Source organism: Musa acuminata, chromosome BXJ3-4 (assembly GCF_036884655.1).
Source record: "Musa acuminata AAA Group cultivar baxijiao chromosome BXJ3-4, Cavendish_Baxijiao_AAA, whole genome shotgun sequence".
NCBI classification, from domain to species: domain Eukaryota; kingdom Viridiplantae; phylum Streptophyta; class Magnoliopsida; order Zingiberales; family Musaceae; genus Musa; species Musa acuminata.
This window is the reverse complement of record NC_088352.1, coordinates 35,411,343-35,436,407: the sequence shown is the minus strand read 5'-3', so window position 1 is coordinate 35,436,407 and position 25,065 is coordinate 35,411,343. Positions and strand designations below refer to the sequence as shown.

Sequence of the window (25,065 nt, the reverse complement as noted above, 5' to 3'; positions counted from 1 at the left end):
AGAATAATGAAAATTGACTGAGTCATTTGCTTCTCTCTTGCTGAAGTACCCATTAGGAAACATGTCTTCATGCTTTAGTGATTGATACTAAGTTTCTGGATGACTACTATACTTGCTCAATGTCCATTAGTAGCACCAAACAAATCACTAACACCACTTTGTCACTTCATTATTTGCTGCATCTCATTGTTCTCCATGCTCTACATAGAAGATAGCCTTCTGCATAGGGTTAGGCTTGGATCAAACTGGACCATGGATTTCTCAACAGTCTTAAGCATCATTCTTCTTATAACATCAACTTCTTTTCCATTATACATGAACAGATATAAGTAACCTGTGTTCTGTGCTGGAAAAGCATCCTTTTGCTGCACCTTCTCAAGTCACTTAAACAGCATTTAAATTAATCCACCAAGTATGTGTTTGCTTAATGTGAAATTATCCATTGTAATATGCTAAATTACCATTACATAAAAAGAGGAGGATAATTTAAGCATGCATCCTTCAAGTCTGACTCCATGACGGGTCTCTCTCTTCATGGCTTCCTGCAACAGGCATGCGTAAAAGTACATGAAGGATCGAGTTCCAGTTGGTCACACTAACTTCTCAAGGTTCTCCCAGAGTTTTGGATCGTCAAAGTTCTTGATGAGGAAGGTTGCTCCTGCATCCATCAGCAGCTGCTCCGGGTTTCTTGTCGTCAACCCCAATACAGGCATTGCTGCTGCGACCGCAGCTTCTATCCCTGACGCAGAATCCTGAAGAAGAAAACGATGATGAAGGCATGGAAATTAGACCAAAACTACATCATAACTGGTGGCGAGGAGAAGAAGAACAACCTCAAACACAAATGTGTGGTTAGGGTAGGCACCAAGATCCTTGAGAGCCTTCAGATAAGGGTCAGGATATGGCTTTGGCCTATCGCATTCACTGCCAACCACTATAAGCTGGAAGAAATCAGTCAGGCCAAGAAGCGAGATCATGAGTTGTGCATTTGCCCTCGGAGCATTAGTCACTGCAGCTCTCTTTATTCCACGTCGTTCGATCCATTTACACAGCTTGTGGAGGCCATCCACCGCCTGCAACTTCTCCGGCGCCATCCTGCACGTTTCGCCTCTCTCAAAAATGGCGGATGATGATGGGTGCATGGTATTGGAATTAAACTTGTTCAAAGAGGTTAATTTCATTAAAAAAAAAAAGGTTCATTGCATCACATAAGTGAGATATTTATTACAGAAAAATAGATTAAATGTATATGAAAAAAACTGTGACTATTGGTTGATTTCTTAAACGAGAATGATTTATTTTGAATATAATTAATATAATATATCCTTAGAGGTTATATAAATCTCTTGAATCATGAAACATATAGAGTTTGTAAAATTGTAAAGAGTTTTAAGAGAAATATAAAAGATTTAATCTTGTTCTATTATTCCTTAGTTTAATAGCTCTATCGCTTCTTCTTATCAAGTTCAATACTTGGTATCAAAACATAGGTTAAGCTATGACATCTTTTTCAAATACCATCTAACTTCAGATCCCCCATATTGACAAAAGAAAATTATGACATATGGTGTATTCAAATGGAGGTTCTTCTAGGCTCCCAAGATGTATTGGAGTTTATAGAAGATGGATTTGTTGAACCAAGTCTAATAAGAAAACAGCTAAAGAAAAAGGAGAAAAAAGTCTTATTCACGATCTACCAAGGGCTTGATAATATAATGTTTGAGATCACCGCTCCAGCAAACACTTCAAAGGAGGCTTGGGAAATGCTTCAAAAGACATTTGATGGTATTGATAAAGTAAAAAAACTTCTTCTACAAGTTCTATGAAAAAATTACAACAAGGTACTTCTGAAAAAATTACAACAAGGTACTTCTAAAACTATTTCTGATTACTTCTCAAAAATCATTTTTATTGTTCATCAAATAAGACGAAATTATAAACAAATAAGTGATCAAAGAGTAATAGAAAAAATACTGAGATTTCTAGATCCAAAAATTGATTTTATTATTGTTGTGATCGAAGAATCTAAAGATTTGAAAAAAAAGTCTTTAGAACAATTTATAGATTTCCTTCGAGTTCATGAACAAATGATTATAAAAAGAGAATAAAACAAAACTATAAAGTAAGCACTACAAACCAAGTTTACTCTTGAAAATAAATGTAAATCAAATTCTTACATAGAAAAGAGGGTGTGGACAAAGAGGAAGAGGAGACATAAATCAAACCAATCAAGAATCTTCAAATAATGAAAGTAATGGAGAAATTTCTAACCAAAGAGGCTGAGGTTATAGTCGAGGACGTTGTCGAGGCCATGGCAAAAATTATAAAAGATCTGAAATATAATACTATGTTTACAAAATGTATGGGTATTACTCCTATGAATGTTATTATAATCCAAATAATCAAGGTTATAAAATAAATTTTGTTGAGGAAGAAAAAAACAAAAATCAAGTTTTACTAATGACTTATGATAATTTGAAAGATGATCAGTTTATGACATGTTATCTAGATACAGGAGCCTCGAATCATATGTATGGTATCAAAGAGCTAGTTTCATAAATGGATATAAGTTATTCTGGGAACATTACATTTGGTGATCTATCTCAAAGACCACTAATAGGTAAAAGTAAAATTTTTCTTGGAATTAATAATAGTAAAGAATTATACATTTCATATGTTTATTATATTTATGATATGAAAAATAATATTCTAAGATTTAGATAATTACTTGAAATATATATAATATTAAGATGAAAGTTATCACTCTTTCTATTCATGATGAGAATAAAAAATTAATCTCATATGTGAAAAGGGTAAAGAACGGAATGTTTCCTCTACATTTATGTAGTTTTGATCGATCATATTATTTTAAAACTGATATTGAGGACATTTCTACACTATGACATCTTAGATATGTTCAGTTAAATTTTGAGACTTTGAAACTTCAACAAAAGAATAATATGGTGACAAAAATTCCAAGAATTGATTGCCCATCAAAATTATATGAAGTGTGTATCACGTGTAAGCAAGAAAGAAAAACTTTCAAAGTCAAGAGTATGACATTGACTTGATCTAATGTACTTTGATGTTTATGGCGTTATGTATCACTTAGAGGAAGTAGTTATTTTCTTACTTTTACTTATTATCATACTAGTAAAACTTGAGTTTATAAAAGAAAGAAGTCTTAAGTAAATTCAAAAAATTTAAGGATTTAGTTGAAAGACAAAGTGGTTGTAAGATTAAATGTTTAAGAATAAATAGGGGTGGTGAATATAGATCAAATGAATTTGAAAGTCTTTATAGAAATAATGAGATTTTACATCAATTCACCATATACACCTCAACAAAATGATGTCTCATAAAGAAAAAAATAAGACTATACTTAATATGGTCCGATATATGTTAAAGGAAAGAAAAATTCCTAAAGAATTTTGGGGAGATGTTGTTATCTGTGCAGTTTATTTGCTTAACAAGTTTCCTATAAGACGAATTAGTAATTTTACACCAGAAGAAGCATGGAGCTTGTAGAAATTAAGAGTCGATCATTTAAGAATTTTTACAAATGTTACGTTTGCCAAGATACCAAAAGAAAAGAGAACAAAACTGAAGGATAAAAGTCAAAAATATATTTTGCTAGGTTATCTAGAGAATTACAATGGCTATAAACCCTACAATCCTATCACAAAGTTGTGATGTTAAGAGATGTTGAGTTTGATGAGCAACAGATTTGGAATTGAAAAAGTGATGAGCGGCATAAGAAAGCCATAGCTTCAGAAGAGGACGATATAATACAAGCAAACACCGAAGTGGCTTTGTTGAAATCATTACCTAGATCAGCTATATCATATGATTTAAGAAGTTCGATTATAAGGACAAGACCGATTCAAGAGCTATATGATGTGACTCGAATGATTGATACTAATAATAATGAATTTTTTTTATTTTATCTTTTTGTAAAATAGAATCCATTAACCTTCAAAGAAGCTTGTAGATAAGAAAAATGACAATAAGCTATGAATAAGGAAATTTGTGCTATTAATAAAAATAATACAATGGAGCCTACTACACTTCCAGAAGACCAATAAACGATCAGTGTTAAGTTGATCTTTAAAATAAAAAGAAATACAAAAATAGAGAAAGAGAAATGCAATACCCAATTGGTTGTAAAGGGATATAAACAACAATATGGGATTGACTATAACGAAGTATTTATAACAATTGCTCGATTGAACACACTAATATTACTTATCTCTCTAGTAGCTCAAATGAAATAAAATTTTTTACAAATGGATATCAAATTAGTATTTTATAATGGAGTTCTTAAAAAAGAGGTATATATTCAATAACCCATTAACTTTATTATTTATGAATAAAAAGATAAAATATACAAGTTAAATAAAGCTTTTAATGGGTTTAAACAAGCCCCACGAGTATAGAATTCTCAAATATATGCTTATTTTATTCAAAATAATTTTTCTAAATGTCCACGTGAATATATTCTTTATATGAAATCTAACTCTAATGGAGATATCTTGTTGTATATATAGTATTTAATATTTATAAGCAATAGTAGCATTATGATTAAAGATTTTAAACACTCTATCAAAAAAAATTTTGAGATGACCAACTTAGGCCTAATGACTTGTTTTTTCGATATCGAAGTTATACAAGACAATAAAAAAAAAAATTATCTCACAAGAAAATTATGGAAAGGAGGTTTTAAAAAAGTTTTTCATGGAAGATTATTACCCTGTAGATATACCTATTGAATATGATACCAAGTTGACCAAAAAATGTGAAGGTAAATATATTAATTCAACTTATTATAAAAGTCTAATTGGATGTTTAAGATATTTGACATGCTATATATACTATTTGAAGTTAGTTTAATAAATAGATATATGGAAGCTCCTAAGATATCTTATTTAAATATCGTTAAAAAAAAATTTGTGATATATTAAAGGAACAATTGAGTATAAAATATTTTGTTCATCGTCCAAAAAGTTACAGCTGATTGGGTCGGAAGCTACGATGATTAGAAATGTACAACTGGATTTGTATTTTATTTTGGTAAAATTATATTCACTTGGTCTTAAGAAAACAGTAGATTATTGCTCTATCAAGTTATGAAGCGGAATATATAACAGTATCTTCTTTGTGTTTGTCATATAATCTAGCAAGAAGATTACTCTGAGAACTTTATATGTTATAAGAGAAGTCAATCAAGATTTATATTGATAACAAATTAGTTATTGCCTTGTAAAAGATCAAGGCAAATCAAAGCATATCGACACAATATTTCATTTTATAAGAGATCATATCAAAAATAAAGAAGTGGAGCTACGTAATGTCAAAACAAGTGAACAAGTAATCGATATACTTTCAAAACCTTTTAAATTTGAAATATTTTAATAACTTCGAAAGAAACTCGAGATGAAACAAATTTAAGGAAAAAGAATGTTAGAATTAAACTAATAAAAGTATTATAAAAAAGTTAATTTCATCAAAAGGAAGGTTCATTGTATCAAAAGAAATTAAAAATAAATTAAATGTAAGTCAATTAAATGTAAGTCAAATTGACTATTGATAATTAAAATAGTTTCTTAAAAGAAAATAATTTATTTTGAATACATTAATATAATGTATCTTTGATGGTTATATAAACCGCATATATTGAGTCATCAAATATATAAAATTTCTAAAATTATAAAAAAAACAATTAAAATATTTAATTTTGTTTGTTTGTTTTTTTTTTTTTTCCTATGAAGTCCAACAAGTGCTGATATACCAAAACACACCGAACAAGTCTCAGCCCATGTCCGGGAGGTTCAGATCATTTCTAACCAAGAATTGGAGCATGGGCATGCAGTTCATTACCTCCGGTACATGGCTTCCTTGTCGTCCAGCAACTTCGTGGTCGCCTCCTCATTCCAACCGGGAAACAGTGACCGGGCGATGTCGTCGTTGTGGTTCCCACTGATATTGTCGACGTAGAAATCTTCGGTGATGGGGACGCCATCGTTGAACCCAATCTGCAAGAAGAAGAAGAAAAAGAGTTCCTGCAGAGTGATCCGAGAGAGCAGGAAAGACGCATGGAACGTGTACCTGTTGCAGCATCTCCCGGAAAGCACAGTAGTGAATGGGATCGGAATCACAAAGCGTGCCATCGATGTCGAACAGTATGGCTTCCAGCGGAGCAAGATGAGATAAGGAGCGTCTGCTGCAAGCAGAGGAATGATCGAAAGCACAGCGCACGCGTTAAACAAGATCTTCTCCAGGTGAAGTCACAGTGAGAGCAAACAAGGTTATAACAGTGAGAGAGCGATACGTTTCTGGCGATGAGTGGGAGGAGACGGACATCTTCCCAGCCGCGGCGGTGAAGCCGATCCCGTTGAGTCGGCGAGCTGTGGCGACGCGGGGACGGATTCCTTTGGTGGGTAGGAGGGGAGAGGAGTGGCGTGGACGGGGAATGGAGAGGAGATCGGCGGCCATGGGAAAGAGGGAAGAGAGGAGGGGGGATGGATTCGTGGGATCTCCTTCGTTGTTGGCGCCGCCCTCTCCGCGCTATCGCTGTTCAGCAGGCAGAGTCGTGGAGGACGCCGCGATCGTCCCCGTGGAAGTTTGATCCGAGGACCGCAACAGGAAGACAAGTCTGTTTTTGACTCTTGAGGAGGAAAAATTGGCTGCCTCAGGTTGACTGCAACTCTTTAAGCGATCTGAGTTCTTTTCATTGTGCCTCTCACATAATGGTACTTAGTTATATGAGACTAATAATACTTGGCATTTTCATAGCATATTTCATTCACACTTATCTAGAGGGAGAGAGAGAGAGAGGGATGTAAAAGCTTTCATGTAATCTCAAACACAAGTAGGGATTGCCTACTGCTTTTCTGGATCTGCATAAAGATGCTTCATTTCAAGCATGCAGATGCACTTCTGTGGAGAATGTTCAACCTGGAGTAGGCACAAAAGCATTAAGCCTTTCTCATCCACCTTTTGCTCACGTCAAGCTGTGGAGAAGCCAACACCAAGGAGTTCCTAATTCAGTGTAGGAGCTTCTCCTCTTCTGATTCCTATGTCTAATGATTACAGGTCAATGACGATATTAATCACCTACCACTTCATTCTACATAATGTTCTGCTTGCAACTCACAGAACAGCTTCTTTCCTCAAAGTTCATTTTGCCAATGCATTGTATGGATCATTACTATAGGTTTAATGTGTTGTTCTTCAAGGAAACAATGAGATGTATGTTCATGTCAGGAATATCATAACAAAAAACTCACACAGTCCTTTACACTCCAAGGCTACAAGAAAGCTGTTGGCATTTGAAATTTACAGTCATTGAGCATCATTTGCCATTGTCTTTATATGCTAAGCACATCACTTGATAATACTTTTAGGGTTGTAAGTCTATTAGAAGACTGTTAGACCTTCAAAAGTCAAACCAATTCAAAGAGGTCTGCATCATTTTCTCTATAAATACCCCCAGCTTAAGCTTCACTTCCTTACAAACTCTCTTCTTCCCTGCTTGCTGCTTCTCCTCTTGCTTCCATGGCTCTGTTCACTCAAATCCTGCTCTTCTGCTTGCCTTCGCTTTTATTCCAATCACCTTCAAGATTGACCAAAGTAGTGACTATCCATCTTACCTTGCCTTTCAAGTGTGCTATCAGTAAGGAACGAAGGATATGGCTGATGTTCAATTGTGTGAGGTATACAGCTCAGAATAATCTGTTTCATAGAAGAATAAAGTCATATCAGCTTAGTATGTAACTCTGGATTTACTGCTACTGTAGACAGAACTTAATATATAAGCTGCTGGAGAGGAGCAATGGAGCAGTGTGGGCGGTAGTGTCTCCGCCAAGAACTTAATGCCATTACCGCTAACAAATTTTGGCATCACTTGCTATGAACTTTTCATCTCACCAAAGAAATAGGCGAACAACTTGGCCTCAGGCCAGATTCAACAGATCATCAAGTAGCTAATTCATCAGAAGAATCAGAAGCTAATCCTAAAATCAATAGCATGAAAACTCAATCATGTGGTGCTCATTCCTGCAGACAGCTAACGACCAATTTGGTTTTAATTAAATCATATCATCAGACATCCTTTTCATCAACAACATACATTGTGCAACACTCTTCCCATGATTATATTAACAGGTTGCTGATCATATTCATAAAAATTCCACTAAACAAGGAAAGGTGGTGCCTGATACACAAGATATATTAACATACAGTAAGTCCATATGCTTCCACACTTGGACAGAATTGTGGTAGTTAAAAGTCGTTCAAACAAAAATGATTCCATTCTCCTTTATGGTGTCGAGTACAATCGCAAGCTTGCCTTCAATTCTCTCATTTTTCTTGGGTTCATAAGATATTGCAAATACGTCTGCATCCTTCGATCTTTCAGCAATCAGTTGTCCAATGGTCCGACAAGCATCATTGTCGGTCAGGGATGGCAAAGTATTCCTGAGATCCTTTGCATTCGTGCTTGCAACAGAGATAACTTTACTTGTTCCCCTGTGCATCACTTTTGCATGAATGAATCTCTTAGAGAAGAAAACATTTAGCAAGAAAGGCCGCATATACATATCTGTTTTTTGCTTCCATGACTTTTTATTGGGTCTCTTCGCAGCTTCATCTCTTGATCTACGAGTCCAAGCTGCTTGAACCACACCAACCTGCAAAAGGATTATTAGGGACCCGGATGTATTGCAATAGAGTGAATAAGAGATAAATACAGATGTTCAGCAAGTTGCAACCTTAGCGCCTAAATAACATATCTTTTAAAACACTATGTCAACTACTGTTTGTTAATTACTGATAAAACATCTCTAGTGATCCATGAGATTAGACAGAATGCCTACGCAGAATTATACTTTAACCATACCAAAGATAAGCTAGGTTCAGACCATACTTGGCCTAATGTAAGCGTTGAACTTTCACATAGGCCAAGTACATGGCATATGCCAGAAAATTTTCCTCCTCGATTTATCTAAATATTCAGTTTCATTCTCAATAAGCTAGTCTATTTGAGTGTCAATCTACAATTTTAAGCAACAGGTAAAAGTTTTTCTTTACAATTTTGGTACTGTAACAAGTTGTCATGGAAGGTATCTCCTGCTGCTTCCAACACATCTTTAAGTTCTTACCGATAATTATCATAAACAATGCTAAAGGATATAATAAATGAAATAAGAGGCTTGCAAATCTGCAAACAAGGAAAACAATGTAAGAGCTTTTCTTGGAGAACTGATAACCTAGTCTCCTGCATAGTAGGACAACAACAAAGGCAAGGAAAAGTATGCCCATCTACCATCTTAGAATTAATGTTTAGTAGAAAATCCACACGCTTTCTAATTTCCTGGGTTCATGTACAAAATCACATATCAATGGACATGATTTCCATTCCATGTGCACATTTTATCAAACACAATCATGGGAAATTGTACCTGTAATAGCTTAACCCCTTGAACACTCTTTGTGATTACTCCCAAAATAATAATCAATCTTCATATTCTATCAAGTTCCACCATGCCTGAAAACTTATACTCTAAGATATCCAAAATCCTAAACCCTGATCCCATAAATTATGCTTTAAGAACAAGCCCGATATCATATGCCGGTGCTAGAAAAATCAATACCCTAAAAAAGGCTACTTGTTTCACTGGGAACTAATCCCTCATTCGGATAACAAAAATCAACTGTAAACAGAGGAAGAAAGAAGAAAAATGAGAACTTTAGCAATACTAACCTGCCGACTGGGTGTGATTGAACTGGATGGCTTGCGGAGCTGCTGAGAGGAGATCGGCACGAGTGGGATCGACGATGACCACGAAAGAGAAGAGGGCCGCTTCTCCAAAGGGCTTCTGTTGGTCCCAGAATAAACCGGGGAAGGAGAGACGCAGTAGAGAATGGCAGCAGCCGTAGAAGAAGCGACAGAAGCCGAAGCTACTGCCATTCCAGTGCGTGAAGGTAATAGGTGGCGGCGACGGCGCGGTGGTGATGATGGGAGGAAAGCAGCTACTGGATTCTGACGGAGATGATCTGACCCCCTTTAACCCCATCTTAACGGTTAGACTAAGAGGCTCAGGTTGCTTCCACGTGGATCCCATGGACGGTGGATTCACCAACCGCATGTAAACTTTCTCTGCGTCACTGGAAAAGTAACCTTCGTCTTATCGGAACCCTTTCCCATCCCGTTTCCATTCCTCCAACGGGAATTAGGGTTTATCCTCGATCGAACCAGGATGTTGCTTGCGCTCATGTTTGCCCCAAGAACTTGGCTTAATTGTGAATGTCGTCGACGTTGCTCTCTAATATCTCGCGTGAATCGAAGAGCAAACTTTATCTTGAATCTTGCTGCTTCGCTGCTTTGTAGGGTTTTGATTTGGTTGACCTTCAGTTCCTTTTGATTATATTGAAATGATGTGCATAAATATCTGATCTTTTGATACGAACGTGGTGGCGGATACAGAAGCAACGGTTGGGCGCCTCGAAATCTATACCCTTTCTTCCACCTCCCCCAGAGAAAGATTTCGGGATCAAGAACCCTAGTTCCTTTTTCACTGTTACTGTGTGCCAACAGATCCAGAAGCACAAAGGGTGGCTCGAGTAACTTGACTTCTTTGTTGCTTCACGACAGTGGGGGAGTTCCTGGGAATTCAGAGGCCGCCATTACGGTTACGTCCCGAGAAAGAGGAAGAAATCGCCAAGAACCATCGTAAAGGTAGTGGCAGGAGGGAGAGGAAGAGCAGAGGCCAGCGATGCCGAGGGCAAGTTGGTGGACGAAGACGCGGAAGCCGAGGCGTCTCACGGCGGGTGGTTGCCGGGCACCGATAGCAAGCGCGTGATTGGACGGCACAGCCGGGGCCCACACTCGCGCCAATAGCAAAAGGAGTGTGCTTGTGGGACCCGCTCGAGTGAAACGCTGCACATTCGAACGAAGATAAGGTGGAAAAGATTTTTACTCCCTGCGGACATAATTCGTGAGCGTCGTCGCGTAAATGTACACGTGGTGACTTATTACTGGTCGAAGTTGTGTCCTACATCGACAAAGTGCAGCAGAGCCATGAGGGGCGTCTTCGTTAGTTGAGATGGGGAGTCGCCATGTCGCGGACAATCGACTTTGTAACCGTCCATCAAATCACTACGGATCTCCCGCGCTCGCCACGTGGTGGGAGATCATTGCTTGCTTCGTCCACCAAATACAAGTGATAAAATGCGAAAGAGGGAGGCAAAAAGGGCAGATTTTGGTGGTGGGACGAGGAGACGAAGAAGATTTTGCCAGGCAAGAGAAAATTGAGCTCGACCGGCCGTCGCGATCGCCCGACGAGCGCATAGGTTTTTCTTTTTGATCTTTTTTCTTGTTCGTTCAAAACTGTCAAAGAACCAATTCTTTTGTACTAGAGTTTGCGTATCTTTTAGTAGTTTGCGTGTCCTCTGCCGGCTTCTTGGAACTAGGGTTTCCGGTTAACGAGATTGGGTCTTTGATTGGCCGGTAATTGGAGGAAGAAGAAGGGGTGGAGCGTTAACCGAAGGGCTTAGAGATCGACCATGGCGTGTAAGGGATTCTGGGAATATTTGTTGAAGCTTCTCAACTTTCTACTGACGCTCACCGGCTTGGCGATGGTGGGATATGGGGTTTACTTGCTGATGGAGTACAATAAAGTCTCTTCTGGCGGCGACGGCGATGACCAGGTTGCACCGACAAGCAACGATCCCAAGTTCTGGATGATTGGACGGCCCATGCTCGTTGGTGTGCCTCTTTCTTCGAGTTTTCTCGATCATCTCCCCAAAGCTTGGTATGCAATACTTCTGATCAATACTCAAATTTGAATCTAATATTCTTTTTGCTAAAAAAACTACACACCAAAGTATGTTTTATGAACTTAAGTCATGTCTGCATCCACCAATAGTATCTTCCAGCTCAATGACTCGGACAAGGAAATGATGTGCCCGCAGGCAAAGAAAGCATTTTTCTTGGTGTATTTATCTACTTTCATATTTTGGATCCTCTAACTCGAACCTATCTACTCCCCTTGTTATACTGGCATATATTGTTATTTAACCCAAAAGTTTACTGTTGTACTTGTTTGCTGTTAGAATCTCATTGCAGAATTCCAATCCTATCATCTTATCTGAGTCAATTAGTTAAGCTGCCATAGCATATTCCTTTTCGTACTCTTCTTGCATCATACCTTTCTAAAAAAACAATTGTTTTGTTTCTAGCTATGGTTTTATATATAATATTTCAAAGACAAACGGTGTCTTATTTCCTTATCTATAGTATGTTTCCCTTTCAGTCATCCACTGGATTATCTGTTCAATTAGATCAATAATTCAATGTTATTGCAGGTTCATTTATTTGTTTATTGGTGTTGGGGCTATCCTCTTTGTCATATCGTGCATTGGCTGCATTGGAGCAGTGACAAGGAACGGGTGCTGCCTGTCTTGTGTATCCTGGCCTTTTGAAATTAATATGTTTTTATTTACTAAACTTTATTACTTGCGTTTCTTGTTGGTATGTTTTGTCCTTATTGTACATGATATTGTGCCATTAGTTGGAAGTGCTCTTGCAGTTTCAGGTTTATTTAGATTGAATTGAAAATGACAAACCTAATAAAGTGATAGAGCTTTACGACCTTTGATTTGCCTGTAACATATGTACTTAGCTTCTGTTTTAGACAAAAGATAGAGATTGAGCCATAAGTTTAAGTGCTATAGCAATTTCAGGCTTATTTATATTGAACTGAAAATGACAAAGCTAATTAAGTGATAGAGCTTTGGGCCCATTGATTTGCCTGTAACCTGTAACCTATGTATTTTACTTCTGTTTTAGACCAAAATAATCCTCAATTGTTACTTTTTTTTCCCAATGAACAATTGTTTGCTCTTTTGATTGTCTCAAATCACTGTGGCTGGTTTGTGTTTTTTGGCTGGCTTCAGAGGGATAGATTTTGCTTAATTTAGACTGCTTAGTGGCTTGATATTGTAGGAGGAAAATGTTCTTCATAATAATAATTTTCATGTCATTTAGATTACTACCAATATGCTCATTCCCTTTTAGTTTGGGCAGTTCACAGGTCTCTATGCTTAATATGTTTCAGCTCAACCTAGGTAATTGTAGAAGTAAATATTAGGTACTGAGTTTGTTTTTTCTTGATAATTTTATGTGAATGAATTTTCTTTCCTCACAGATGGTTCTTTCCTTGACCATAGATAGTATTCTTTCTTAGTGATATTGCTGATTCTAGTTGAGCTGGCTGCTGCAGCTTTCATATTCTTCGATCATAGCTGGAAGGCTGTGAGTTTTTTTAGATCTCTAACTTCTATTAAGACATTCTATCCCAGTAAGTTCCAACATTAAGTCCTCTGCAGCATATTCCTGATGATAAAACTGGGAACTTTGACACTATTTATGAGTTTCTGGAGGATAACTGGAAGATAACAAAGTGGGTTGCTCTTGGAGCTGTTATTTTAGAGGTGCGTGTGCCATATGAACCTTTCTATTCCTTTAGCACTGATGTAAAATAAAAAGAATAGCACAATGAACATCTTGGTCCATTCATTATTGCACCATCAATACTTGTTCGTTCTTATATGTTGATGCAACAAGCACGGATTATCTGTATTGACACATTTAACTGTGTTGTCATTCTTATACTTTAGAATTTCATATGGAATAAAATGCTGGTCAATCATAAAAAATACATATTCAAAAGAACAGATGTATGATGAAATGTAACATCATAATAGTTCCTTTCTGATATCACCTATCATTCTCCTTTGTTGTGCCAATTGACTATTCTTTATACATTTTTTCGTGTTGCACTTCACTTGATCCTCTTCAAACTGTAATTTCCATCATGGACCTTGTGGCATGCATGCAGGCTTTAGTGTTCGTGCTAGCTCTTATGGTAAGAGCTGCTGCTAACAGAGCCGTCGAGTACGACAGTGATGATGAGTACATCCGACAGCCGCTAATGAATCGCCAAGGAGTTCCACCTGTTCTTGGCACTCTCGACCATCGTCCGAGCAGAAACGACGCCTGGAGCCAACGAATGAGAGAAAAGGTAATATCTGTGCTTTGCAGGAATGTCTATGCATTCTTATTGCCGGTACCTAATTCTCCTTTTGTTCTTTGCTCCTTTTGCTTCAATGATAGTACGGTCTTAATACCTTCGAGTTCGCATACAAACAATCAAACCCTAGCAGATATCAACAAGCCACTGCATCTCAGGCAGAAGAAAGAGGGAGCCGCTGTAGCATCCTCTGAGCAACTCAACTTGGCGAGTTCTCATGCGCATAATCCGCTAGTTGGTTTGTCTTGCAACCTGTACTACTTATGAGATTTCTCTCTTTAGTCCAATGTGTAGGCTAAATTTCTCTTTACTGCATCCGTTACCTCTGAGATGAATAATATTTTGCAACAACTAAATTAATTCAATAGCATGTTTTTACATGAAAACACAGAACAGTTATTAACGGAAAAAAACTATAATAAAAATGCATTTAATTACATTTATATAAGAAAAAATAAAACATAGTAACATGACCGAATTCCTTTTTTTGTTTAACAACAAATGAGCAAAGGGGAGAGGCTTTTTTTTATTTCTGTTCTATAATATAATACTACTGCTTAGGCCATAATTATTGTTGTTCTTTTAAAAAAATGAGAAACAATTGTTTATTACATTACCACCTACAAAAATACCTACAAAGATGCTCACACAAGAGAACTCGAGACTCGTACATGGACTTGATCTTAAGACTTCCACTGAGACATCTCAAGAGAGAAGCAAATTACTGTTGTTTTGAACCTTCGGAAGACCAACAAAAACTGGACATGTCTAATTACTAGTACGAAAAATCATAAAGAACATGATGAATAGATCTCCTACGTAAGTCGCAAGATCAGGGCTTGGGGAGGATGATCAGATCATCTCGGAATATCATGAGTAACATCACGGATGTATGTCAGTGGATTGACAGACCATGAATCTTCACATCACTTCAGCCCCCCAAACTTCACAAACACATTCAACAACTTCACGACATGAAATCAAATAGCAGCAGCAGAAGAAGAAACAAAAAACGTAAATATATCAAAACAATACAGAAACGAATCCGAAGAAGAAGAAGAAGAAAAGGCTCAGAACTTCTTAGAGGGTTTGTGTCACCGTCAGCGATGGTTGGATCCATCTCCGGGGCACGAGGATTGGGTTTCTTCATTGCCTTTTACCAAATAGAACAGCGACGAGGTAGAAGAAGCAAAGAAAGAAATAGAGGCAGAGATGAAGTCCGACTTGTGAGGAATTGGGTTGAAGTTGTTATCGGAGAGACGGCCGCTGGTTATGTTATATAGTGGTGGTGGGAGGACGAGACGAAGAAACCCTAGATTTTGTGATCGAATTACGTCGATTTGAACCGTTGATCTTAACCAGACCTGCGAACGCCGCCACCGTGTTGAGCCTCTGCCCATTTAGTGTTGATCCTTACCTTATCAAAAATATTGCATACGCCATATATATGTATATATGTATATATACATACTTGTATGTATATATGTATATATACATATATATATATATATATACATATATATACATATACACCAACAATTAAGATGAAACTGTTTAATATTTTTCTAATTATTCCTGCCTTCATCACCGGGATGTCTTCTAAAACACAAGAAGACTAGAAGATGATCAATAGATAGGGCATTAATCTCAGTAAAAAAAAAGAATATTCCAGAAAATAATCAAACATGGATTTTGTTGGGGTAAACAACTTTAAGCCGTGGCCTCGGGGCCGACGCGGCTTGGTTCGGGCCCGATTGACGAGGGGATCTTTTCGAGGTGGGCTTCGAGTCCGCCGAGGTGGTCGCGTGCGGTGTCGTTGGTTCCTCCGGGAGGCGGCTCTTCGCCTGGGAGCCTAGCGGGAAGTCATCGTCTTCGTACCTGCACAGAGGTCGGGTCGGAAGCTCAGCCCGACCCCTCCGACGATCGAGTCAGTTGATGTGGAGTTGGTTTTAGATGGAGAAGTAGAAGTTTCAGTCCCCATCACCGTTCAGAATGCGAGGGTATTTATAGGGAAGCTTACTGTTTCTTGATTTGCCCGCTTGCAGGGGGCAGGCTGGTAGCGTCTGACATTGGTGTTGGCGTGGCGTAAAGAACCGAGCTTGAGCAGGGCGTCAGTGTGCCTCGGTCGGCGCCCCGATCTGCGTTTGACCTGGGGGTGTGAGGCTTTATTTAGGATGGCTGACGTCATGCGTGTCTCATCGCTTTTATTACCCTTATCATATTCCCCCCCGGAAAGAAGCTATGCGTCGGTCATTGTAACGGGAGTCCGAGGCATGACTTCAGCTTTCAGGCGGGTTGGCCGTGCAGGCGTATCTCGAGGAGTATGGAGGCCGAGGAGCACGACGCAGGCGAGTGAACAGCGCGGGTGTGGTCTCGCTGGGGGCCGAGGAGTACGACGCAGGCGGGCTGGCCGCGCAGGTGTGTTCCGGGAGCCAGAGGCCGAGGAGCACGACGCAGGCGGGTGAACCGCACAAGTGTGTCTCGGGAGCAGGGGCCGAGGAGCACGACGCAAGCGGGTTGGCCGCACAGGTGTGTCCCGGGAGCCGGAGGCCGAGGAGCACGACGTAGGCGGGTGAACCGCGTAGGTGTGTCTTGGGAGCAGGGGGCCGAGGAGCACGACGCAGGCGGGCTGGCCGCGCAGGTGTGTCCCGGGAGCCGGAGGCCGAGGAGCACGACGTAGGCGGGTGAACCGCGCAGGTGTGTCTCGGGAGCAGGGGGCTGAGGAGCACGACGCAGGCGGGCTGGCCGCGCAGGTGTGTCCCGGGAGCCAGAGGCCAAGGAGCACGACGTAGGCGGGTGAACCGCGCAGGTGTGTCTCGGGAGCAGGGGGCCGAGGAGCACGACGCAGGTGGGCTGGCCGCGCAGGTGTGTCCCGGGAGCCGGAGGCCGAGGAGCACGACGCAGGCGGGTGAACTGCTAGTCATAGGTGCCCAGCAAGCCAATCACGTGAGTGATGGCACGTGTGACTTGATACAGAATCTTTTTGCTTATTATATTTTGGCATATATCACTTTATAACTATTGCATAAATGCATACATATTGTGATGTCCTTGGATTTGTGCAATGGGAATCGGATCGTGATGAGATCACGATAATGAGATCGATTCACCTTTAAACACATATCATAAATAATCCCGGTCATAGGTTACTCGAGAGGGACATCGTGATAACCGGATAGACTGGTGTGCTGTATACCCGTTCATATGATGGATGCAGCTGGTCTTATAGCTGCTCGTGTAGGGACACTAGGGATACAGTACAGGTGCTCATTGGAGAATGAGTTCACTGATTGATCCGCTTACGGAATGCTGGATGGTTGATGATGCCTTATTGTCAGACAGTGATTCCGTAGTCCTAGTGGTGTATCTGGTCCTTAGACTTGAGACACCAAGGATGTCCTGTATGAGTGCTCCACTCTTTGATACCAGACTTATAGGTTTGGCTGTTCCCAGATCTAGTACAGCTGGTCATTGGGAGTGGTAGTCGACCTTACGAGGGCTATTGAGTGTCGATAGAGGATCATCCACTCTCGGTATCATGAGAGGAATATCCCATGTGTTCTTGCTCAGACAAATCCCTGGCCAGGGTCATTCGGGTTGAGAGAGAAAGAGTTCTCCGGGAGAATCCGATTAGAGCGAGACTCGAGTAGAAACCGTATGGGTCTGACAGCACCATGCTCGATATACGGTCTCTGGGATATTAGATGGATGAGGGACTATAGGTACATGGTAACTGAGGACAGACAGGTCCAATGGATTGGATTCCCCTGTATCGTCTGGGGACTACGGCGTAGTGGCCTAGTACTTCCGTAGTCGATGAGTCGAGTGAATTATTACAGAGATAATAATTCACTGAGTTAGAAGGAGTTCTGACAAGTATGACTCACGGCCAGCTCGATATTGGGCCTAGAGGGTCACACACATATGGTAGGCATTGCGATGAGTAGAGGTTCGGATATGAGATATCCGACGGAGCCCTTGTCTTATTGGATGCAGATCCAATACCCACTAGGGAAAGGACCCATTAGGGTTTTGACACGGGATCTCTATAAATAGGAGGGATTCACAGCCTCATAGGCTAGAGTCTTTGCTTGCCCTTTCTATTCTCCTCTCCCTCTCCCCCTCAGAGTAGGCCTGGAGTTTTGAGGAGCGTCGTCGCAACCCTGCTGTGTGGATCACCGCTAGAGAGGAGGACGCTTGACCTCCTTCACCCTCTCCTAAGGATCTGCAAGGAAACAGGGATATACGATCTCCCTAGGTAACACAATCTCTATACGCAGTTTTGTGTTTTTGCGGATTTTGCGCACCAATCTTCGCACGACGATGAACATCTTTTTGGGAATCGGGGATTTTTGTTTTCTTGTTCTTCCGCTGCGCATATGATGTCGCCCCCTATGATTTCCCAACAGTGGTATCAGAGCCAGGTTGTTCGTGCGAATGATTGGTTTTTGAACTGCGTGTGTTGTGTTTAGGAAGAATATTGACGTCAAAATCGTTGACGCAAAAGCAAGGAAGGGCAGCAACAGTTGCTGCCCTCGATCTGCATGCCTGCAGCCAGCCGCAGCCGCAGCCAGGCAGCACAGCGCCGGCGCATGCGCAAGCGCTGTGCCTGCAACAGCCGGCCGGCGGTCTGCTTGCAGCAGGCTTGCGGCCGGCGGGGCTGGCAGCCCGCTCGGTAGAAGCGCCTGCGGCCACTGAGCCCGCGGGCAGAGGCGCCGCGGGGCAGCAGCGCGGGCTGAGGCACCGCAGGGCAGCGGCGCCTGTGGCCGCTGCTCCCACGGGCAAAAACCCCGCAGGGGCGGCCGCCAGCGAGACAGCACCACCTGCGGGCGCTGACTCGGGGGCAGAACCGCCCGCGGAGGCGGCGGCGCCCGCGGGGGCCCCCACCTGCAGCGGCAGCGACCCCAGCGGGCGTGCCACCTGCAGGCGAGGGCAGTGCCCTCGCCCTCGCCGCACAGGCCACCGCCAGCAGGGTGGCGGCGGCGGCGGCGCAGCAGCAAGGGGGAGAAGGGCATTAGGGTTTTCTGGGCAAAAAGACAGTTTTGCCCCCTCGGAATTTGAGAAATTCCAGTTTCTATCTTTTGTCCAAATTACGAAAATACCCTTAGGAATTGAGAAATTCCCTATATATCCCTGATTTCAGAAAATATTAATTAATTAAAAGGTTTAGTTGATTATTATTTTTATTATTATCTAGTAGTCCTACATGATGATGATTATTTATACATGTGATGTATGATGAGTGGACGGATGATCATGGACCGTGTGATGTGTGTACTTGTGATTATTATTATTGAGGTCTGCGAACCTCCATTATATTTCTCGTTTATTGTCGGGCCTGCGTGCCTATGATTAAGTTGTAATCACATGAGGAGGCGCAGCGGGAGCGTGGAAGCCATAGCGGGACCCACGAGACGGACGATCGTGATGCATGGAGATGCATCAAGATGTCGACGGAACCGACGAGGACGAGATGGACGATCACAAGGCATGGAGATGCACCGTTGCACACATAGATCTTGATGTGAGTGATTAGGCCTACTGGCTCGGGCCTAATCATATTAGGTTGTGGTCCATGATCATCTGGTGTGATTGCTTATACACATACTAGATATGTATATATATTTGCATGCGATGTAGATATATATTAAATATGTATATGTGTGACATGTCATATTAGGAGACCAAATCATAGAAACATCTCTCGATAAAATTAAGTCGGTAAACGTGAGGCAATTAGATTGACCCACGTGGCCTTCCATCGTTATGAGTAGGAACCGAATCCCGGTGTAGGTTGAGTTGGTCGAGTCCCTCGAGACTCACCTATATCGCGATTCGCTATCTTGCTTACGACATAGAGATGTCACCGGTGACCTGAGGGCATGATATGCTTGGTCGAGTCCCTCGAGGGTATATCATCAAATCAGACTCATCTTGTAACGAAGGTGTTGACTTAACCGAGCATCATGGTTGGTCGAGTCCCTCGAGGCCATGGTGATTCGGAGGCCGAACAGGACGGGAATCACAAGGAGTTGTGATCGGCAAGAGTTGTCTACCTTTTAGGCTTAGTGTGATTGGTCGAGTCCCTCGAGGTTACACTAAGACGCTGATTGGATCCTGATCCCCACTAGAAGTCTGCCGGAGACTTCCGTTTCACGTGCTGAGGATGTCGCGTGACTCGTTAGTAAAATAGTGGGAGCATATTAAGATAGAAGTCCATATCTTGATAGTTTATTTCTTGCAAAATCTGCATGTTATTCATTTTTGCTACATCTTTATTTTCAGAAAATGTCGCTTTCAAATCCCTTACGTGGCATACTTGATGTCAACCGCCTCACTGGTCCAAATTATACGGATTGGCTCCGTAACTTGAGAATTGTTCTCACAGCGGAGAAAATCGTGTACGTCCTTGATACAGTGATGCCTACGCCCGAAGAAGGGGCAAGCGAGGATGAGATCGCTCGTTACGTGAAGTACATTGATGACTCCACTCTTGCTCAGTGCTATATGTTGGGCTCTATGACTCCAGAGTTACAGAGACAACATGAAAAGATGGATGCCAGATCCATTCTCCTACATGTCCGTAAATTGTTTGAGGAACAGGGAAGGACTCAACGATATGAGATATCCAAGAGCCTTTTCCGCGCTAGGATGACTGAGGGGACACCGGTTCAGAACCATGTCCTAAAGATGATTGAGTGGATAGAGAAACTCACAGGTCTAGGAATGGTCCTAGAGGATAACTTGTGTGTGGACATTGTGCTTCAGTCCCTACCAGATTCCTTTTCACAGTTCATAATGAACTTTAATATGAACAAGCTTGAGGTGACTCTCCCAGAGCTCCTCAATATGTTGAGGGAGGCAGAGAGTACTATTAAGAAAGAGAAGCCAGTTCTCTACACTGGTGAGACCAGAAAGAAAAGGAAAGCAGAAAGGTCCCTTAAGAAGGGAAAGGGCAAGGGCAAACAAGGTAAAGCAAAGGTTGCTAAGAAAGACCCAACAAAGGACAAAGGCCAGTGCTTCCACTGTGGTAAAGATGGGCACTGGAAGAGAAACTGCAAAGAGTACCTTGCAGAAAGGGCGAAACAAAAGCTTGATGAAGCTTCAGGTACATTCATGATCAGTCTCCATTTGTCAGACTCTTATGATAACACATGGGTATTAGATACCGGTAGTGCTTATCATATATGTAATTCGTTGCAGGTTCTGGCAAGGCCTAGGAGACTATAGAGAGGCGAGATGGACCTCAAGATGGGTAATGGAGCAAAAGTTGCTGTATTAGCTGTTGGCGAGGTCGCCCTACATCTGCCTAGTGGAGCTTTTATTGCATTAGATGCATGTTATTTTGTTCCTTCTATTATCAAAAACATTATCTCCATTTCATGTTTAACAGTTAGTGGATATAAATTTGTTTTTTAGAACAATGGTTGTTCGATATTATTAGATGATAAGATCATCACGAAAGGAACATTGCATAATGGTTTATTTATGTTAGACACCACTCCACATATCATGAATATAAATGTGTCCAAAAGGAAACGAGATGAGTTGAACAGTGCATACCTGTGGCATTGTAGGCTAGGTCACATCCATGAAAGAAGGATTCAAAAGTTGCTAAATGATGGATATCTAGATCCATTCGACTATGTGTCATATGCAACTTGTGAGCCTTGCATTCGTGGAAAACTGACCAACTCTCCATTTAGTGGAACTGGAGAGAGAGCCACTGAGTTGTTGGAACTCATACATAGTGATGTATGTGGACCCATGACAACTCATGCCATTGGAGGTTACTCCTACTTCATTACATTTACTGATGATTTCTCAAGGTATGGATATGTGTACTTAATGAAGTACAAGTCCGAGGCCTTTGAGAAATTCAGAGAGTATAAGAATGAGGTGGAGAACCAGACTGGAAATAGTATCAAAACTCTTCGATCAGATCGAGAAGGTGAATACTTAAGTACAGAGTTTACTCAGTTCCTCAAGGACCATGGGATATTATCCCAATGGACACCTCCTTATACACCTCAGCTCAATGGTGTCTCTGAAAGGAGGAATCGTACGCTATTAGATATGGTACGGTCCATGATTAGTTTCGCTGACCTACCCATCTTATTCTAGGCATATGCTCTAGAGACCGCAGCTTACCTTCTGAACAGAGTTCTAACTAAGTCGGTAGTGTCTACACCATATGAGATATGGAAAGGGAAGAAGTCTGATCTTAAGGTTGTTAAGATTTGGGGCTACCCTGCCCACATTAAAAGACACAACCCCGATAAGTTAGAATCAAGGACAGAGCGATGCAAATTTGTGGGACACCCCAAGGAAACTTGTGGGTATTATTTCTATCATCTCGAGGACCAAAAGGTCTTTGTAGCTAAGAGAGCAGTGTTCCTTGAGAAGGAACACATTCTTGGCGGAGATAGTGGGAGAATGATAGAGTTGAGCGAAGTTAGAGAACCAAGCTCAAGCACCACTCTACAGCCCGAGTCTGTTCAGGTACCTAATACACAAGTATCAACTTTACGCAGGTCTGATAGAGTATCTCATCCTCCTGAGAGATATGTTGGACATATTAGAGGAGAGGATGTAGAGGATATTGATCCTCAGACCTACGAGGAGGCTATTATGAGTATAGACTCCGGGAAGTGGAAAGAAGCCATGAATTCTGAGATGGATTCTATGTACTCCAATAAGGTTTGGAACCTAGTTGATGCACCCGAAGGTATTGTACCCATCGGTTGCAAGTGGATCTTTAAGAAAAAGATCGGAGTAGATGGAAAGGTAGAGACCTATAAAGCAAGGCTAGTGGCTAAGGGGTATCGTCAAAGGCAAGGTGTTGACTACGACGAAACTTTCTCACTCGTAGCAATGCTAAAATCCATCAGAATTCTATTGGCTATTGCAGCACACTATGATTATGAGATCTGGCAGATGGATGTGAAAACCGCATTCCTCAACGGGAACCTGGAGGAGGAGGTGTATATGATGCAACCTGAGGGATTCGTGTCCAAAAACTGTCCAGATAAGGTGTGTAGGTTGCTTAGATCCATTTATGGACTAAAGCAAGCTTTCCGAAGTTGGAACATAAGATTTGATGAGGCAATCAGATCTTATGACTTCGTTAAGAACGAAGATGAGCCTTGTGTATACAGAAAGGTAAGTGGGAGCGCTATTAGCTTTTTGGTGTTATATGTGGATGACATCCTCATCATTGGGAATGACATAGGAATGCTATCCACAATAAAGGCTTGGTTATCTAGACACTTCTCCATGAAGGACTTAGGAGAAGCATCTTATATCTTGGGGATTAGAATCTATAGAGATAGATCCAAAAGGATGCTTGGCTTGTCCCAGTCCAGGTACATAGAAACTATTGTCAAAAGGTTTGGCATGGAAAATTCCAAAAGAGGTCTCATACCGATGAGACATGGGATATCGCTTTCTACGAGTATGTCCCCAAAGACTCCAGAAGAAAGGGCGAACATGGATATGATACCTTATGCCTCAGCAATAGGGTCTATCATGTATTCCATGCTATGTACTAGGCCTGATATAGCGCATGCTCTGAGTGTCACGAGCAGGTATCAGGCGGATCCAGGCTTGGAGCATTGGAAAGCAGTAAAGTGTATCCTTAAGTACTTGAGAAGGACTAAGGATCTTTTACTAATATATGGAGGTAATAGCCTTAAGGTTGAAGGCTTCACTGACTCAAGTTTTCAGTCTGATGTCGATGATAGCAAGTTGAATTCAAGGTATGTGTACACCTTGAATGGAGGAGCAGTGTGCTGGAAGAGTTCCAGCAAGATACCACTACTGACTCGACCACAGAGGCGGAGTACATTGCTGCATTAGATGCAGTAAAGGAGGGAGTCTGGGTGAAGAAGTTCATCACAGATTTGGGAGTCGATACAGATAGCGACAAGTCGACTTCCTTATATTGCGACAACTATGGGGTGATTACTCAAATAAGGGAACCCGGGTCTTATCAGAAGTGTTCTGAGGAGGTTCCAGCTTATAAGAGAGATCGTAACCCGAGGAGATGTAGCAGTGGAAAGAGTTCCATCCGAAGATAACATTGCAGATCCACTGACAAAGCCGTTGTCTCAGATTGTCTTTGAGCGTCACAGGGGTCTGATGGGGATCAGACACATAGGTGATTGGCTTTAGGTCAAGTGGGAGATTGCTAGTCATAGGTGCCCAGCAAGCCAATCACGTGAGTGATGGCACGTGTGACTTGATACAGAATCTTTTTGCTTATTATATTTTGGCATATATCACTTTATAACTATTGCATAAATGCATACATATTGTGATGTCCTTGGATTTGTGCAATGGGAATCGGATCGTGATGAGATCACGATAATGAGATCGATTCACCTTTAAACACATATCCTAAATAATCCCGGTCATAGGTTACTCGAGAGGGACATCGTGATAACCGGATAGACTGGTGTGCTGTATACCCGTTCATATGATGGATGCAGCTGGTCTTATAGCTGCTCGTGTAGGGACACTAGGGATACAGTACAGGTGCTCATTGGAGAATGAGTTCACTGATTGATCCGCTTACGGAATGCTGGATGGTTGATGATGCCTTATTGTCAGACAGTGATTCCGTAGTCCTAGTGGTGTATCTGGTCCTTAGACTTGAGACACCAAGGATGTCCTGTATGAGTGCTCCACTCTTTGATACCAGACTTATAGGTTTGGCTGTTCCCAGATCTAGTACAGCTGGTCATTGGGAGTGGTAGTCGACCTTACGAGGGCTATTGAGTGTCGATAGAGGATCATCCACTCTCGGTATCATGAGAGGAATATCCCATGTGTTCTTGCTCAGACAAATCCCTGGCCAGGGTCATTCGGGTTGAGAGAGAAAGAGTTCTCCGGGAGAATCCGATTAGAGCGAGACTCGAGTAGAAACCGTATGGGTCTGACAGCACCATGCTCGATATACGGTCTCTGGGATATT

General features: G+C 41.3%; 3 protein-coding genes, 1 long non-coding RNA gene and 2 other non-coding genes across 11 annotated transcripts; 1 reads left to right on the top strand and 5 right to left on the bottom strand.

The window, feature by feature from the left end:
* Positions 1–257: 257 nt before the first annotated feature.
* On the bottom strand, positions 258–6,814 carry LOC135634965 (haloacid dehalogenase-like hydrolase domain-containing protein Sgpp). 2 transcript variants are annotated; one of them, XM_065145739.1, is made up of 5 exons: positions 6,329–6,814; positions 6,106–6,217; positions 5,878–6,032; positions 834–1,095; positions 258–752 (listed from the first exon to the last, which is right to left on the bottom strand). In XM_065145739.1, the coding sequence occupies exons 1-5, from the start codon at positions 6,490–6,492 to the stop codon at positions 591–593; spliced, it is 855 nt and encodes a 284-aa protein (XP_065001811.1). In that variant the 5' UTR covers positions 6,493–6,814; the 3' UTR covers positions 258–590. The 2 variants fall into 2 exon arrangements, with proteins under 2 accessions (XP_065001811.1, XP_065001810.1); XM_065145738.1 differs by having other exon boundaries at positions 6,106–6,220; positions 6,329–6,809.
* Positions 6,815–8,151: 1,337 nt separating this feature from the next.
* On the bottom strand, positions 8,152–10,676 carry LOC103977195 (uncharacterized). Its single transcript, XM_009392679.3, has 2 exons — positions 9,761–10,676; positions 8,152–8,687 (listed from the first exon to the last, which is right to left on the bottom strand). The coding sequence occupies exons 1-2, from the start codon at positions 9,965–9,967 to the stop codon at positions 8,292–8,294; spliced, it is 603 nt and encodes a 200-aa protein (XP_009390954.2). The 5' UTR covers positions 9,968–10,676; the 3' UTR covers positions 8,152–8,291.
* Positions 10,677–11,195: 519 nt separating this feature from the next.
* Positions 11,196–14,455, top strand: LOC103977282 (tobamovirus multiplication protein 2A). 5 transcript variants are annotated; one of them, XM_009392794.3, is made up of 7 exons: positions 11,196–11,349; positions 11,470–11,810; positions 12,364–12,463; positions 13,232–13,312; positions 13,387–13,491; positions 13,899–14,081; positions 14,174–14,455. In XM_009392794.3, the coding sequence occupies exons 2-7, from the start codon at positions 11,563–11,565 to the stop codon at positions 14,282–14,284; spliced, it is 828 nt and encodes a 275-aa protein (XP_009391069.2). In that variant the 5' UTR covers positions 11,196–11,349; positions 11,470–11,562; the 3' UTR covers positions 14,285–14,455. The 5 variants fall into 5 exon arrangements, with proteins under 5 accessions (XP_009391069.2, XP_009391209.2, XP_009391294.2 ...); XM_009392934.3 differs by having other exon boundaries at positions 11,214–11,349; positions 11,434–11,810; XM_009393019.3 differs by having other exon boundaries at positions 11,222–11,349; positions 11,521–11,810.
* Positions 13,710–15,724, bottom strand: LOC135636872 (uncharacterized). The gene is made up of 2 exons (XR_010496078.1): positions 15,168–15,724; positions 13,710–14,415 (listed from the first exon to the last, which is right to left on the bottom strand). It is a non-coding gene; the product is annotated as an uncharacterized LOC135636872 (long non-coding RNA).
* Positions 14,939–15,020, bottom strand: LOC135637386 (small nucleolar RNA snoR14). The gene has a single exon (XR_010496248.1). It is a non-coding gene; the product is annotated as a small nucleolar RNA snoR14 (small nucleolar RNA).
* On the bottom strand, positions 15,157–15,245 carry LOC135637377 (small nucleolar RNA U61). The gene has a single exon (XR_010496239.1). It is a non-coding gene; the product is annotated as a small nucleolar RNA U61 (small nucleolar RNA).
* Positions 15,725–25,065: the final 9,341 nt, after the last annotated feature.

Coding starts and splice junctions, on each gene's coding strand:
- LOC103977195 (XM_009392679.3), bottom strand. CDS start 9,967: ATGGCAGTAGCTTCGGCTTCTGTCGCTTCTTCTACGGCTGCTGCCATT. Junction 8,688..9,760: donor CAATCACACCCAGTCGGCAG/GTTAGTATTGCT, acceptor ATCCTTTTGCAG/GTTGGTGTGGTTCAAGCAGC.
- LOC135634965 (XM_065145738.1), bottom strand. CDS start 6,492: ATGGCCGCCGATCTCCTCTCCATTCCCCGTCCACGCCACTCCTCTCCC. Junction 1,096..5,877: donor AAGGAAGCCATGTACCGGAG/GTAATGAACTGC, acceptor CGAAACGTGCAG/GATGGCGCCGGAGAAGTTGC. Junction 753..833: donor ACCACACATTTGTGTTTGAG/GTTGTTCTTCTT, acceptor TTTCTTCTTCAG/GATTCTGCGTCAGGGATAGA.
- LOC103977282 (XM_009392794.3), top strand. CDS start 11,563: ATGGCGTGTAAGGGATTCTGGGAATATTTGTTGAAGCTTCTCAACTTT. Junction 13,313..13,386: donor TCGATCATAGCTGGAAGGCT/GTGAGTTTTTTT, acceptor AGTCCTCTGCAG/CATATTCCTGATGATAAAAC. Junction 14,082..14,173: donor GCCAACGAATGAGAGAAAAG/GTAATATCTGTG, acceptor CTTCAATGATAG/TACGGTCTTAATACCTTCGA.